Raw genomic sequence first — 15,037 nt, forward strand, 5'->3', positions numbered from 1 at the left:
AAGGCACTGGAGTCTGATAGATAAGGACTGATGACAGTGACATTTTACTATTATTCATTACATTATTCTGAAATTAAAGCTTTACATATTTTGAAATAATACTACAAAAAGGAGCCAACTCTGATAATAATTGATTTGTTCAAATGTATTTCATCACATTTTAACTTTAGTTGATATATGTCGATACATGCTGAAAGAGTCACAGCAGTCTTAGAATTGGTTTGCCATCTTGCTTATACTACTTAAATGTAACAAGTATTGCAGTATTACTGAAGGCACTGAGGTGTAGAATGATATTACTTTATATGAAAGGAAAATAGCATTTTCTATTTGACTTCCCATACTTTCCATGTCTTTATTAATATCATCTAATATAGAGAAGTTATTTTATTTAAGTAAATACTCTCATTTTGAACAGTATATTTGAAGATAGAGTGTTTCCCCTCTTGATTATGGCTGTATCCAACTTTATTATGTATTTATTTAATTTTTTTGATGACTATATTGCCTTCAGATTTATTTGTGTTGTACTTTATGTATGCACGCCACGTTACCGAACAAACTAATGTAAATTAAGGTATTGAGTAATTCACCGGAGAGTTTAGGGTTATAGTCTTTCCTTCATAAAGTGTAATGTGATGGTCTTAGTAAATAATAAGCCACATTTTAACCAGTCAATGACAACTTCCACCAGCAGAGGGCGTAAAAACATCAAAAATCTGTCTGAGCTGTCAGCTGGTTACAGTTTGGAGCTGATGCATCCTTGAATTGGTCTGCTTTGTGTAAAACAGATACATATTTAATGCAAAATCAATTTGACAAAATAAAAACAAATGTATCTCTTTCTAGTCCGAAATTGTATTTGCATCATATACTTTATTAGGGTGTTTGTTAAACATTATACACCTGATTCACCTCACGTGTTGTATCAGCAGTTTTATAAAACACATGCTGACTATACCATAAAATTAAAACTATGAGGCCACACATTACAAAAAAGAAGAAATCGTAAAGGATGTTTTCCCAATGTAACATGTTCAATTTTATATGTGGCATAGTCTTCATTATCACCATTTGTTTCTCCATCTCTGACCTGATGAAATTCATCTTTAAAGTGAGGACGTCATTTCACTGAACAAGCTAAAGAGAAAACCGTAAATGAACATCTCAGTGTTTGTTTGGTGGGAGGACCTTGGATAGTCTTAGAAACCTATTTCAAGTTCAATTCAGCATTCTGGTGCACTTTAAGAGGAATATCAAAAGTTACATTTAAAGAGCCTTCAACATTTGTAACATTTCAGCATTAAGATGTCTAAATAAAGACTAAACTGATAAAAGTTGTCGAGTAGCGAACTTGCATTATTCAAAATAGATAAGAAATAATGTCGAAAATGTATATTCCCTTTGAGAAACTGTCAGTTATGCCAGACGTTGTCACAAGTTGACCTTTTATCCGGTATAAACTATTCTTTCAAATACAACTTTCCAATTGTTTCCCATTGTTCTCATCATTAACTCTATATTTTAAGGATCATAGTTGCCAAATATGTCGGAATCTTAAAAGAACCACAAGCTGAGCATACGTTAGCAGCAAATAAAACAAAAGTCACAACCTACTGTACCTGCAACATTATTTGAATCCTAAAACAATGGTTAATGTGGGGAAAACTTCTGTGTAGCAATGCAGGAGGAGTCACCGACTCAAAGGAGAACAGGGGAGAGCTGGAGCTTTGATGTCAAACACTGATGGTTTATTAGGAGCTTCGGCCGGAGAGTTCACGAAACAAGTCAAAGAGCCAGAGGTTCTGAGTTCACGGTAGAGTTGCCACGTTAATTCTGAAGAACTCCACCCCATACCCATGTATTTAGCTAGTTCACATAGAATAATCAACATTGTGCATAACAAGACAGAATCATAACACCTCTATCAACTGACGCCAACAGGCAGGAACAGGGAGACGAAACACTGAGAGCACAGCAGCCAAGGCTACAGGTGCGTGTGCTCAGTCAGGACAGTATGAACTGATAAACTAGGTCAAAGTTATGGGCCTTGGAAAATATTTCCCCAACAGTTAACACCATTAACTTCGATGAAGGCCAGGAGCTGTCTCTCTTTTTAAATGTTCTTTAATAGTGCTAGGACTCTCTTACCCCCTAAACGCACCAGGAATGTCTGCGCTGCGTTACGGCCGCGCGGCGGCATTCGCGCGGCGGCATTCGCGCGGCGGCATTTGCGCGGCGGCATTTGCGCAGTGGCGTTCACCGACGACAGGTGTTCTTACTTTTATGTAGTTGACGGAGAATTTTTACTTTACACGACACTGTTCAACACGTTATTCTGCTTCACTCTTTAACAAAACAACCGCGGATGTCTTGAAAGAGTCTTTCGCTAAAGATTTTTGAAGATATCCATGTTCTTGCGACACAAATACTACGCTTCCTATGTTTTGGTGCGGACTGCGTTCACACCAGCAATGAACCGCTCCAGAGTTCACTAGCAAGCGCTCCGAGACCACCTATTTTAGCGGACCAGAGTCCGGTTGTTTAGTTCACTTAAGAGGTCTCGGATTGTGTTCACACCGACCCAAATGAACCGCACCAAGCGGCTAAACGCACCAGGGTTCGATTCAAGCGGACTATACAAGGCAGGTGTGAACGCACCCTTAAACCACAACAAATGTTTATCTGGATAGAACCACATGAATAGAGTCAAAGCAAAGACTCATCTCCATTATATTATGCCAGACAAACAGTATGGAGGGAAATAAAATACAACAGTCCACCAACATCTTCAAAACGACCCCGGCAACATGACCTCATAGGAAACAAAGAGCATCTTCTTCCCTCAGGAAACATCTGGTCCAACACTTCATTTCCACAACTGATCAAAAGAGGCAACAAAAACAGGGCGTGTCACCGCATGATTTGACTTTTAAGTCTGTGGTGGAGAGTAATCAGGAGGATAATAGGGGCAACAAGGAAATGACCCTGTAATTCATTGTTTCCACTGAGCACTCCTGTGAGGCAGCAAGAAGTGCAGGACATATACTGTGTATATCATACCTAGTATAACAAATAATCTACCTCTAACAGATATGATGCAGTCTCATAACATAATATGATCAAAACTTTACTTTATAGAAACACTGAACTTCAATGTCAGTTGTCTCTCAATCTGAAGTGCTTTATCAAACCAAAACACTAAACAATATCTGTACAAATGTGAGGATTTGCAGCTTTTCTCCATTTAATATGGCTGGAAATTGAATTTCTTTGGATTTTTGACAGTTAGAGACGTCACCTTGGTCCTGGGGGAAGTGATCATTCTGACATTTAAAAGACCAAACACTTACAAGTTACAACTCATCAGATTTATTGACAAAAACAAAATGGTGGAGGAAGTATTCAGATCTCTAAACAAAAGACAACTAAACAAAATGCTTGAAAGATTTGACAATTACAAAATAATGTATAGCCTACATTATTTGGCCAAATGTATATTGTATTTGGAAGCTTTCTCCACACATTTGGTCTAGTGGTTGATTATCATAGTTTGGGGTTTTAAGTCTTACAGCAGCAGCTCATTGAGAACCATGGTTTTGGAAAAATACATAATATTACCTCAAATTGCTGTAGTATTATATGTTCAGTTTATAGTCATAACTTTGTTTTTTAGATTATAGTTGCAACCAGGGAAACTATGAGAAGTGTCTCATAAATACTCGTTACCTTGGAAACAGTATTCAGTGTAGTTTAACAACATTTTGGTTGTCAGGAATTTATCTTAATAAACAGGCATAAACTGGAGCTAAACTAACACCCCAGAAGCTAACATATAAAGTAATATTTCCTAAAACGCTATAAATGTATTCATTCATTTCATTCCTGTTCACACTCAAAAGTGATCAGTTTAACAACATAGCAAGTAAAACGGTTTTTTGTAATTATCTAAACAATTGTTGTGCTATTTAGAAAGCTAAATCAAGCTAGCTCTGTTTGCATCTGTCAGATTCAAAGTGTATTGGAAAGCTTTCTGGCTGTCATTAGCAGGCTCTGAATATTTGTCATCTTGACCTCAGCTGCCTTTCTGCCTCAGGTATAGCCTTCTCCTGACTTGACTAGACAGAGGGTTTTTTGGAACTATTTTCTGTCACAACCAGCAACAAAAATACAGAGTAGCCACTAGCCAGTTAGCTAGCTAAGAGTGGGCAGGTATAGCTAGCAGGCTAACGTTTAGGTTTAAAGTTAAACAGCTAGAAAATAAACAATTCTCATCACAAACTAATTATAAAAAGAGTATACAACCACTTACCCACATTTTTACTGTAAGCATTATTCCATGAACATATTGTCAGTTAACATAATACAGGCAACATTTGGTTCTTACCTGCAGCAGCACCTCCACCTGGTCAGGATATGTGTACCGTGAAAGTCTCGCGCACGCTAAGGGGCTGTCTCTAAATGTGCCTGCGCGCGAATGCAAAAAAGTAAATACTACAGTAATGTAATACGTTTGTTTTAAATATTATGTATTTCTCTTAAATGTGAGAAAGCGCTGTAGAAGTTATAGAAAAAGTTATAAATTATTTTCAGTATGATGAATGAAGGAAAATAATCCATAGATGTATTATTTGTTCTCGAGTGTCAATAACTGTCCATATACTCAGTTGGCGTGATTTTTGTTTCTGCAGTTCATATTATATAAAAGGGACATTTTTGAATGCAATTGAACACTAGGCCTATACATATTGTTCGAACTTAATTGAACCAAAGTCATTCACTTGCTAAGAAAAATAAGGCTTTAAACATTTCCAATCAATATTCACAGTTATTATAATGTCCACCCCATTTATATCAATGAAGGCTCAAAACACAAACACCAGCCTGTATAACAAATACACCTCAAAAGCACCACAAACCACATCTTACAACATTTTTGTGAAAATAACATCAGCATTAAACGGTTTCACACAGTAAATCAGACCGACTTTATGCAGGTTTGTAGCCTTTATTTAACCAGGTGAAAAGATCTCTTTTTCATGGGTGACCTGCAATTTGGTAGAATGTATTGCAGGTCTGTTGTATTATAGTGAATTAGTTTCAGTAAGTAACTAATAAACTGGCAACTGGGTGTATAAACGGTATTCAAAATGTCAATGGTAAACACTATATTGGTGATTAGTGTTGCTAAGGAGGACATCATGTGCTAAGGTTACCATTTACTTGTAAAGCATCATTGTGTGGTAGTGGATGTAAGATAATGGAATGCTTCAGAAAAACAATAGACAGTTAACTACATTTAAAATGAAAGTTTATTTATTTCAATCACATCACTATTACACAGTAATAGGCCTTAATTGTGTAGATTAAACCATATTCACCTCAACTGTAGCACTGAGGTACAGCCTGAGTATTATCTCAGATAGTGTACCTTCGATCATTTGCGCCCAAAATCAGCATAGAGTATCATAAAATAATTTTTGCATAACAAATAAATCCATGAAAATGAATCACAAGAAGCCCATCGAGTGGCATTCCTCGAAAAGTACAGATTTGTAACTTTCACTACATTATAACTGATGAATGAATTACAGCCAAATGAAATTGTCACGGGCAAGATTGCAGTGTGACTTAATCATACAGTACAAAGAATCACATTATATTGCACATGTAGAGTTAAGAATCTAAAAAGATGTTAAAGTTAAAATGTCCTATGCAAGAAGCTGCAACCAAGGATTCAGTTTGTCCTGTGCATGGTTGGCAACTCTTTTCCAATAAAAGTAGCTAGCACTAGCTCAAAAAGTTGCTAAAAGTCACCACATGGAGCAATACAAACATTTGCATATACATTAAAAGTAACGGTTGTGCTTGATAAAGAGTGTTGCTGAGTATCATTGGAAATTGACAATATATTGAAATAATATAATTGGAAAAGAAAATATAATACAATTGCATATGTTACTTGCTTTTTCACTGATGATCTGAATAAATTGCTAAAACTTGGTGCTAGTTATTTCTAGTAGTGGCCAGTCAAGGCACCAATAGTAATACCACAGGGGGGGTTTAGTTGTCCTTTTCCAATTTAAAATTCCTACAAGCTCAAAAATGCTGTAGTGACTGGAGCTTACAAACAGTGATTGCACAGAAAAGATAATACAGTATTGATCAATAATGACACATCATTGATTTCCCAGCAGCCTAATGAGTGTGGCCGATCATGCCTGAGTCAAGAGCATTACATTGCATTTCGCTGACGCTTTTATCCAAAGCGACTTACAATAAGTGCGTTCGACCAACAAAATACAAACTTGAAGAAAACAGAATCATATAAGTACATCAGGTTTCATAGAGCAACATTTCAAGTGCTACCCAACTGGCTTTAGGTAAGCCAGTCCTTTATTAGTATATAAGTGCTTTGTTAATAGTTCTATTGCTCGAAGTGGAGTCGAAAGAGATGAGTTTTCAGTCTGCGCATGCTACAACAACAAGTAGTAGCCCACATCATGCCAAATTCACCCCATACGGAAACATCATATTTGATCATACAGCATCAGAATACCTCCCAAGACTGAAACAAGAAAAATAAAATTGAGTCCTTGTGCATGAGCCATTGTGCCGTCAGTTGCATTCATTTCTTCGTGCAGAATTTGCTGTAGTTGCTACAGGCCTTCTGCATGTCTGTTAAGAAACCTGGAACCCCAGTCTGTTAAAGACAAACAGAAAAAGAGCATCTATCAGGGAGTATTATGAACAGATGTGCAGAGAAGACACACCCAGGTGGGGCAACAAAGAGAGGAGCTTGTTGACATCATCCTGGAACACATCTGCTAACAATAATGATGGAAACCCATAAAACAGGCCGAAGGACGGAGCTCTCAGGGCCTGGGAGAGAACCCTTTAAACACCCTCTTTAAAGTAGATCCACGACGAATGTGTTCAACTTACAGTAGTGACGTATTGCTTGAATAAAATGGTTTCTTCAAACTTACATATGTCAGAGAAAGTATTCCTTTAAATTACATTTATTAAGATGCTTAAAATAAAGTTTCCCTGTCATCGGTTTTATTGTTAACAATGTTGTCCTCTTACTCTGAACAACAACAGCAGCAGCATTAAATGCTGTATGATGAGATATTCTTTGGTTGGAACAAATGTGAAATTCCACTCATAGAAGCAAACAATCACCCTAAGGTCCGTTACACACTAGAAAAGAAAATACTTACATCTGGCTAGATGCATAGAAACTCTTATTTTGGTGGAAAAGGGGTATTAGACATCAACATTTATAAATATTCCACTATTTTGTGGCCTTCTGGTGTGTCTAAAATAGTCTCAAGAGTGGATTAATCTAGAAATGGCTGAAATCAAATTTTGAATTTCCAGTTTTTTCAGCTAGGTGTGTTGTCTTGCAGTAGAAACCAGAGATGGAGTACTCGAGTCCTGGACTCTGACTCGAGTCGGACTTGAGTGCCGATTTTCGGGACTCGTGACTCGACTCGGACTCGCGCACTGATTGACGCGACTCGGACTTGGACTCGTGAATTCTCGCACAGGATGACTTGGACTCGGACTCGGACTCGTGAATTCCCCCCCCCCGATAAATCTTTATCGGTAAACTGATTTAACCCGTAAAAGTTCCTTCAAAATAAGAGTCCCGATCTTATTACTATCAAAATAAAAGTGCAAAACGAAAACTTTACCATAGGAAAATATTGGCATACAAATATAATCACTTCTCTAAAAAGGTAACTCATTTTAAATATAGTTTATTTATATATAATAATAATATTAATATTAGAAATAAGCTTTATATTTGTATAGCACCTATTACAAGAATTGTAGCCAAACTCGCTTCACAGCAGTTCAATAGACAGGATAACAGCAATGTAGAGGAGCAGCTACATTTCAAAACATATATCCACGAAGATTAATACATGAAGACTTGTGACTCGGACTTGACTTGGACTCTTCTTAAGTGACTCGGAATTGGACTCGGACTCGAACACAGGTAATGATGACTCGGACTCGACTTGGACACTCCTTGGGTGACTCGGACTTGGACTCGGACTCGACTACGACTCTCCCTTGGTGACTCGGACTTGGACTCGGACTCGAAGAGTGGTGACTCGAGGGTGACTTGGACTCGTGAATTGGTGACTTGACTACAACACTGGTAGAAACATATAATATGTAAATGACAACAGATGAGTCGCAAGTTTGGCTGAATAATTAAAGAGTAAAGTTGGCCATGGAGAACAGGATGGTACAATTGTTTGTCCCCAGTGTTGTGGATATTATCACATGTGACATATTATAAAACAAAGTTAGAGATGTTCTATTTTTTCCAAATGTGTGTGCAGCTAACAGATCTAAGGAAGCAATATCTCCATAGGCAACCATTCAAATCCGCTTCTTTGCAGAAAAATATCTCCAAACAAATCTAGTGTACATAAAGTAAACTCACATCTTCTTAAAGCTTAATTGTTTATTTACTTCCAAAACTTGAAAATGTAAACAACCTACAGACTGAAATGCTCCAACCAGTCATGCTAAATTACCCTTTACTAATCCCAATGAGGACATTATTTGCATGTAATCCATTTGTAACTGTTCAGTGAGGCCAAAGCCCCTAAAGCTACTTATTACATACATACAGGTTTACAGCTTCTCCTTTTTTTATTCTTGCATTGTTTGTATTCATTTCAGGAATATTAAATAAAGTAAAAGAAACATGTGTGCACTGACCTTCGCTGCCCAGTTCACCAGCCAGGTGGGAATCATGCCACCAGGGTTGTCAAAGTAATTCATGAAAACTGAAGAAAAAAAAATATGTTCATTTTTGACAGTTTTGACGTCTATCATTAATTAATCAACTGTTTTTCATTGAAAGATCTGAAAATATCACGATTTGTTTTTTTTAATGAAAAGCAAATACATTTCACAAGAGCTTTTCCTCCCAAATACTTAGATACTTTTTTTAAAAGTTAATAGGGTTAGGTTTTTGCATACATTTTCCCTATTAGTATTTAGATTTATATCAAACATGTTTTCATTGATATCACAATATGAACTTCAGACATATTGCCCAAGCTTATCTACAAATATTCAATTCATAATTAACTAATCTGAAAATGCCAGACACCTTTTTGCAGCATAAATGGCTTGAACAAGTGATTTGTAAAGAAATGTCCATCAAACTAATAGTATACACGTTTTAACTGTACAAAACACATATTTAAACACTATGTTGCTGCGACATCTGTCTTTTGTTTTCAAATCCATTAAGTTGCAGCTCTGACAAATTACACAATGGACACAATGACGTCACGGACAGACAAGGAAGTTGTAGTACGACCGTCTGGCCACTACCAAAGTTTGTTTCAACGCCCTGCGCACTTCCTGATTACTTGTTACTTGGTTACCTTTGGTTCCACAGCCTCCGTCGCTCTCCAAGGCCACGCTCTGCTTGTAGTCTTTGACCCGCAGCACACCGCTCTTTTCGGCACATGGCATCTCTGGAGCACTTCTGGCCAGGATCACCCAGATCTTCCTGCCATCCACATCCAGGTCTCTGCGCTCCCTCATGTACACATACTGAGGGTTCAGCTGTTAGGGAAGACTTTTTGGGGAAATATGCTCTCCATTACAGTATGATTTCAACTGTATAAACTATACTTGATGCTTAAAAAGGGAAAACCTTTAGTGTTCAGACCAGTTTTGTTTGTTTAGACCAGAAGGATACATCTCTGTTTGACATAGGAAATGGGTATTTTACTTCCCAGTAGATTGCATTTTGTCCACCGAAGTCCTTCTCAAAGAGCTCTGAATACAAAAACAAGAAGATCAATTACTCAAAATGGCTTTAAAGATGAATTAAATATGTTTGCGCTGCTTCAATCTCTGAGGTTACTCTGTAATGTGTTGTTTTTCATCTCTTTTGGTAAGGAAAGGAATTGGTAAGGACATTTAGATTTTTTTTCTTTGGGTTAGGGATAATCTGCCCATGACCAAATTATGGAAATAGAAATGAACAATAAACAATTAAAAGCACGCAGTACATGTGATTCAGTACAGTACATTTGTACACCTACTAGATTATAAATACAATGGGGAGAACCCCATGTTGAGACTTCAAATGATAAGCCATCACACGTTATACAGTAGTTCTTGACTATTTAATGTAGGAATTACAAGTTACAAGAACATTTTACTGCAGAAATTAACATTACAAAAATACATATTACCTCCTGCACAATATTGTTTACAAACATGTAAATATGAGCCACAGTTTTCCCTTTATAGTCATGTTGTGCATTGTTGAAACATGGTTATTTGGGCATAGTTGGCTAACAATTGTGTGCAACTGACTGCTGGTCGACTTTATTATAGGAGGGGGAGACACCATAGCAAATACAAGAAGACTCTGCTACAACCATTGACAACAAACTACCCCAAAATACCACTTTAGAAGAATAACCTACTTTAACTTCTTATAATATCACGTTAGAAACAGTAAGACATTTTTGTCCAACAGACTAGGGAGATACAAAAGGACAACAACATGTTACCTGCAGGTTACTGTAGAGTTGCATGGAGACAAGGATAACATATTAAGCATGTTATTTCACTGTATAAACCATATACAGAACACTCGCTCTAAGAAGACAGATGGTTAAAGACTGACAACAGAAGCTAACGTGTGTTACAGGCTAAAAATAATGTGTGAATGTCAGTAATGTACTGAGGAATAAAACCAATTATTATGAGGGAAAGTTGATTTGGATGGAAAGGAGAATGACAGTGAGAACCTCACTTTATTTTAGTTTTTTTATTACCTTTCACATATGTATCCCAATTTTTCCGATACGTCAAGTCCATGTAGACCTCTGCACACAGCTCTGCATTGCAGTTGTTGAGCACACCAAATACTTTGTACTCATAAAGTCCAGTTTCCTGAAAACAGCACATGAAATGTCTCTCTTCCAAATGTTTGCTACACGCCACAACCACAGTATGTGACCAATCCCATAACCAAACAACTCTCATTAGAGCGGTGTGTGCATTACACCCTGTCACCCAAAGTGTGTTGGATTGATCCAAAAGCATGGAAACCGTTCTGAAGACACACCTTTCACAATGAAAATGGTACTAAACCTGACAAACTGCATTTCTAGGCACATATTGTGTGCCTGAAAGTGTGTCAACATGAAGGCAAAGTCAAGCCAAACACAGAAATATAATTGTAGTTGTGTTCCCTTGGCAGAGAACAGCACATTAAGGGTGTAATCCAAATAATTGCAAAAGATTATCTGGATTATCTCCAATGAAACTACAAAAACATATCAAGTGTAAATGACTTTTGTTTTTCAGAATGAAATGTATGTGTGTGTAGGCCCTATTGGAGTCAATGAGGTATAGTTCAAACACAGTAAGTGAATGACGATAACTTGGGTAGCTGCAGTTTAACATTTACATTTGACTTGTTCTTTTACCCTTTTTTAAAAATCATTCAAAAGCTGCTGCCTTGATGGGCCAGATGTATACCGAATTTACGGGTGGATCTTTATAATTGACATATGCATTAAATCAGGTTTGACAATGTGTGTATACGTGTCCAAAGAAGGCAAATTTGAATTGCCACATTTGTAAAATGGAGTTTGGTTAGACTGGTCGAACAGCTCTCAATTCAATTTCCGGATAGTTCTCATGTTGGCCGCTAGGAAATCACTGCAGCTGTTTTCTTTTTACCAATGTTGTCATCAAATGTATCACTCTAAAGATAACAATCTTATCAATTGTGGATAGACAGGACGTCGCTGATGATACCGATAATACACAAGGAAAGCCCATACGGAGTCATTCATTTAGTCACGAGCAGCCCTCTTCCTGTTGTAAAAGCAGCAGTTGTATTTTAAATTCTTATAAATACCTTATCGTGGAGCCGGTAGATTTTGACTCCCATGGTCTCAGTGAAGAGTTCCCATCCTCCCTCCAGCTGCGGCTCATCCAACTCCTTCCACGCGCTCTGAAACTCTTCATCTTTAAACTGCAGCGACATGACCGCTCGCGCTCGTTCCTCTGACAACAGACACCTTACCTGTCTGTCACACAAGCCAGAGCACCACTTCCGGCTATGGCTTTCAAAATAAAAGAGCTCGCAGTTAATAAATGTTTCAAACTGGAATAACTTGAACTACTCCAGCAACACTTCCATTGATAGAAATGTAATTTGGGAAGCAAGTATTTACAACTATAAACAAATATAGCATATTGATCATGTAGAAACAAATAAATGACAAAATGACACATGCCAAAAAGATATGCCACTCAATGTATATTTAAAACAATTACATAGTTGTTTAATTACATGTGCTCACTTCTTCCCAACACAGTATTTTAATCATTGTTACATACTGTATGTATTTTACATTACATTTAGCTGACACTTTATCCAAAGCGACTTACAATAAGTGCATTCGACCAGGAAGATACAAACTTGAAGAAAACAGAATCATATAAGTACATCAGGTTTCATAGAGCCAACACATTTCAAGTGCTACTCAACTGGCTTTAGATAAGCCAGTCCTTTATTAGTATTTAAGTGCTTTGTTAGAAATGCTATGTTAGTAATTCTATCGCTCAAAGTGGAGTCGAAAGAGGTGAGTTTTCAGTCTGCGCCGGAAGATGTGTAGGCTATCTGCTGTCCTGATTTCAATGGGGAGCTCATTCCACCATTTTGGAGCCAGGATAGCAAACCGACGTGTTTTTGCAGATGGGAACTTGGGTCCCCCTCGCAGCGAGGGTGCAGCGAGCCGTTTGGCTGATGCAGAGCGGAGTGCACGTGCTGGGGTGTCCAGTTTAACCATGTCCTGGATGTAGGAAGGGCCAGATCCATTCGCAGCATGGTACGCAAGTACCATTGTCTTGACGTGGATTCTAGCAGTTACCAGAAGCCAGTGAAGTCAGCGGAGGAGCGGCGTGGTGTGGAAACATTTTGGAAGGTTGAAGACCAGACGAGCTGCTGCATTCTGGATGAGCTGCAGAGGTCGGATGGCACATGCAGGTAGACCAGCCAGGAGGGAGTTGCAGTAGTCTAGGTGTGTGAGATGACAAGAGCCTGGTCCAGAACCTGCGTCACTTGATCAGGAGGGGACGTATCCTCCTGATGTTGTAAAGTGTGTATCTGCAGCAGAGGGTTGTAGCAGTGATGTTTGCAGTGAAGGACAGGTTGTTATCTAGGGTCACACCCAGATTCCTTGCAGTCTGAGTCAGGGAAACAGTAGAGGTGTCGATGTTGATTGTTAGGTCAAGAGTGGGACAATCTTTTCCCGGAAGGAAAAGCAGTTAAGTCTTGTCAAGGTTGAGCTTGAGGTGGTGAGCAGACATCCACTGAGAGATGTCAGCTAGACAAGCAGAGATGCGTGTGACGACCTGGGTCTCTGAGCGGGGAAAGGACAGAATTAATTGGGTGTCGTCAGCGTAGCAGTATGAAAAACGATGTGGGCTAATGACCGATCCGAGCGAGTTTATGTACAAGGAGAAGAGGAAGGGACCAAGAACAGAGCCCTGAGGGACCCCTGTAGTTAATTGACAAGGGTTGGACTCGGACCCTCTCCAAGTTACCCTGTAGGTGAGGTCTTTGAGGTATGAGGTGAGGAGGGAAAGTCCAGTGCCTGAAACTCCAAATTATTGGAGAGTGTGGAGGATCTGATGGTTCACTGTGTCGAATGCAGCAGACAGGTCCAAAAGGATGATGACAGAGGAGAGGGAGGCTGCTTTAGCAGTTTGCAGTTCCTCACAGACAGCAAGGAGGGCAGTTTCTGTTGAGTGACCTGCCTTGAAACCAGACTGGTGCGGATCCAGAAGGTTGTTCTGATGGAGATAGCAGGAGAGTTGTTTAAAGACAGCACGTTCAAGTGTTCTAGACAGGAACGGGAGGAGAGAGACAGGCCCGTAGTTTATAACATCAGACGGGTTGAGAGTGGGTTTCTTTAGGAGAGGGTTTACTCTTGCCTCCTTGAGACTGTTTGTAAAGTGACCAAAAGTTAGAGAAGTGTTGATGAGATGGGTGAGAAGGGGTAGAATATCAGGAGCGATAGTCTGAAGGAGGTTTGAGGGGATAGGGTCCAGAGGACAGCTGGTAGGGCGGGCAGAGGTAATGAGGGTAAGAACCTCATTTGGAGAGAGAGGGGAAAAGGAGGTTAGTCTGTGGGTGAAAGGAGGGTCTGGTGACCCAGCAGTGAGTAAAGGTGAGTCAGAAAAAGAAGAGCAAATATCATCAACCTTTTTTTAAAAGTGGTTAACAAAGTCGCTTGACAGAAGGGAGGAGGGGGAAGGGGCTTTGGGGGGGTCCAAGAGGGTGGAAAAGATGGAAAAAAAATTGGGGTTAGAGTAGGAAGAATGGATCTTATCTTGAAAGAAAGTGCTTTTTGCCTGAGAGATCGAGGCAGAGAAAGAGGAGAGGAGAGCCTGATAGGTTAGGAGGTCGTCATGGTGTTTGGATTTCCACCGTTTCCGCTCTGCTGCCCGAAGGATGGTTCTATTAGCACGCAGTGCGTCATTTAGCCAGGGAGCAGGAGGGGACTGACGAGCCTGCCGAGATGTGAGAGGACAGAGAGAGTCCAGAGAGGATGAGAGAGTAGAGAGGAGAGTTTCTGCAGCAGAGTTTGGAGGCAGGAGTTGGAACGAGTCAGAGGAAGGGAGAGCTGAGAGCACCGATGAGGCAAGGGTAGAGGGGGAGAGGGAACGAAGGTTACGGCGGACAGGTGCAGGATGAGAAGAGATTAGTTTATTATGTTTGGAAAGGGGTAGAGAGAATGAAATGAAGAAGTGATCCGATGTGTGGAGCGGGTTTACAGAGAGGTTAGAAGTAGTGCAGTTCCTTGAGAATATGAGATCAAGGACATTGCCAGCTTTATGAGTTGGTGGGGACGGAGACAGTGAGAAAGCAAAGGTGGTTAAAAGAGATGTTAGTTCAGCTATCTTCCCTGTATGGAGGTTGAAGTCTCCGAGAAGTACAGCGGGAAGGCCAGTTTCA

The 15,037-nt window shown here is 39.3% G+C and overlaps 1 protein-coding gene across 1 annotated transcript; it reads right to left on the bottom strand.

Annotated features, from left to right (window-relative positions):
* Window positions 1-5,294: 5,294 nt before the first annotated feature.
* pctp (phosphatidylcholine transfer protein) lies at window positions 5,295-12,102 on the bottom strand. The gene is made up of 6 exons (XM_034088383.2): window positions 11,930-12,102; window positions 10,836-10,953; window positions 9,743-9,822; window positions 9,423-9,594; window positions 8,746-8,813; window positions 5,295-6,703 (listed from the first exon to the last, which is right to left on the bottom strand). Exons 1-6 carry the CDS (start codon window positions 12,056-12,058, stop codon window positions 6,629-6,631), a joined length of 642 nt encoding a protein of 213 aa, XP_033944274.1. The 5' UTR covers window positions 12,059-12,102; the 3' UTR covers window positions 5,295-6,628.
* Window positions 12,103-15,037: the final 2,935 nt, after the last annotated feature.

Source organism: Pseudochaenichthys georgianus, chromosome 8 (genome assembly GCF_902827115.2).
Source record: "Pseudochaenichthys georgianus chromosome 8, fPseGeo1.2, whole genome shotgun sequence".
Taxonomy (NCBI): domain Eukaryota; kingdom Metazoa; phylum Chordata; class Actinopteri; order Perciformes; family Channichthyidae; genus Pseudochaenichthys; species Pseudochaenichthys georgianus.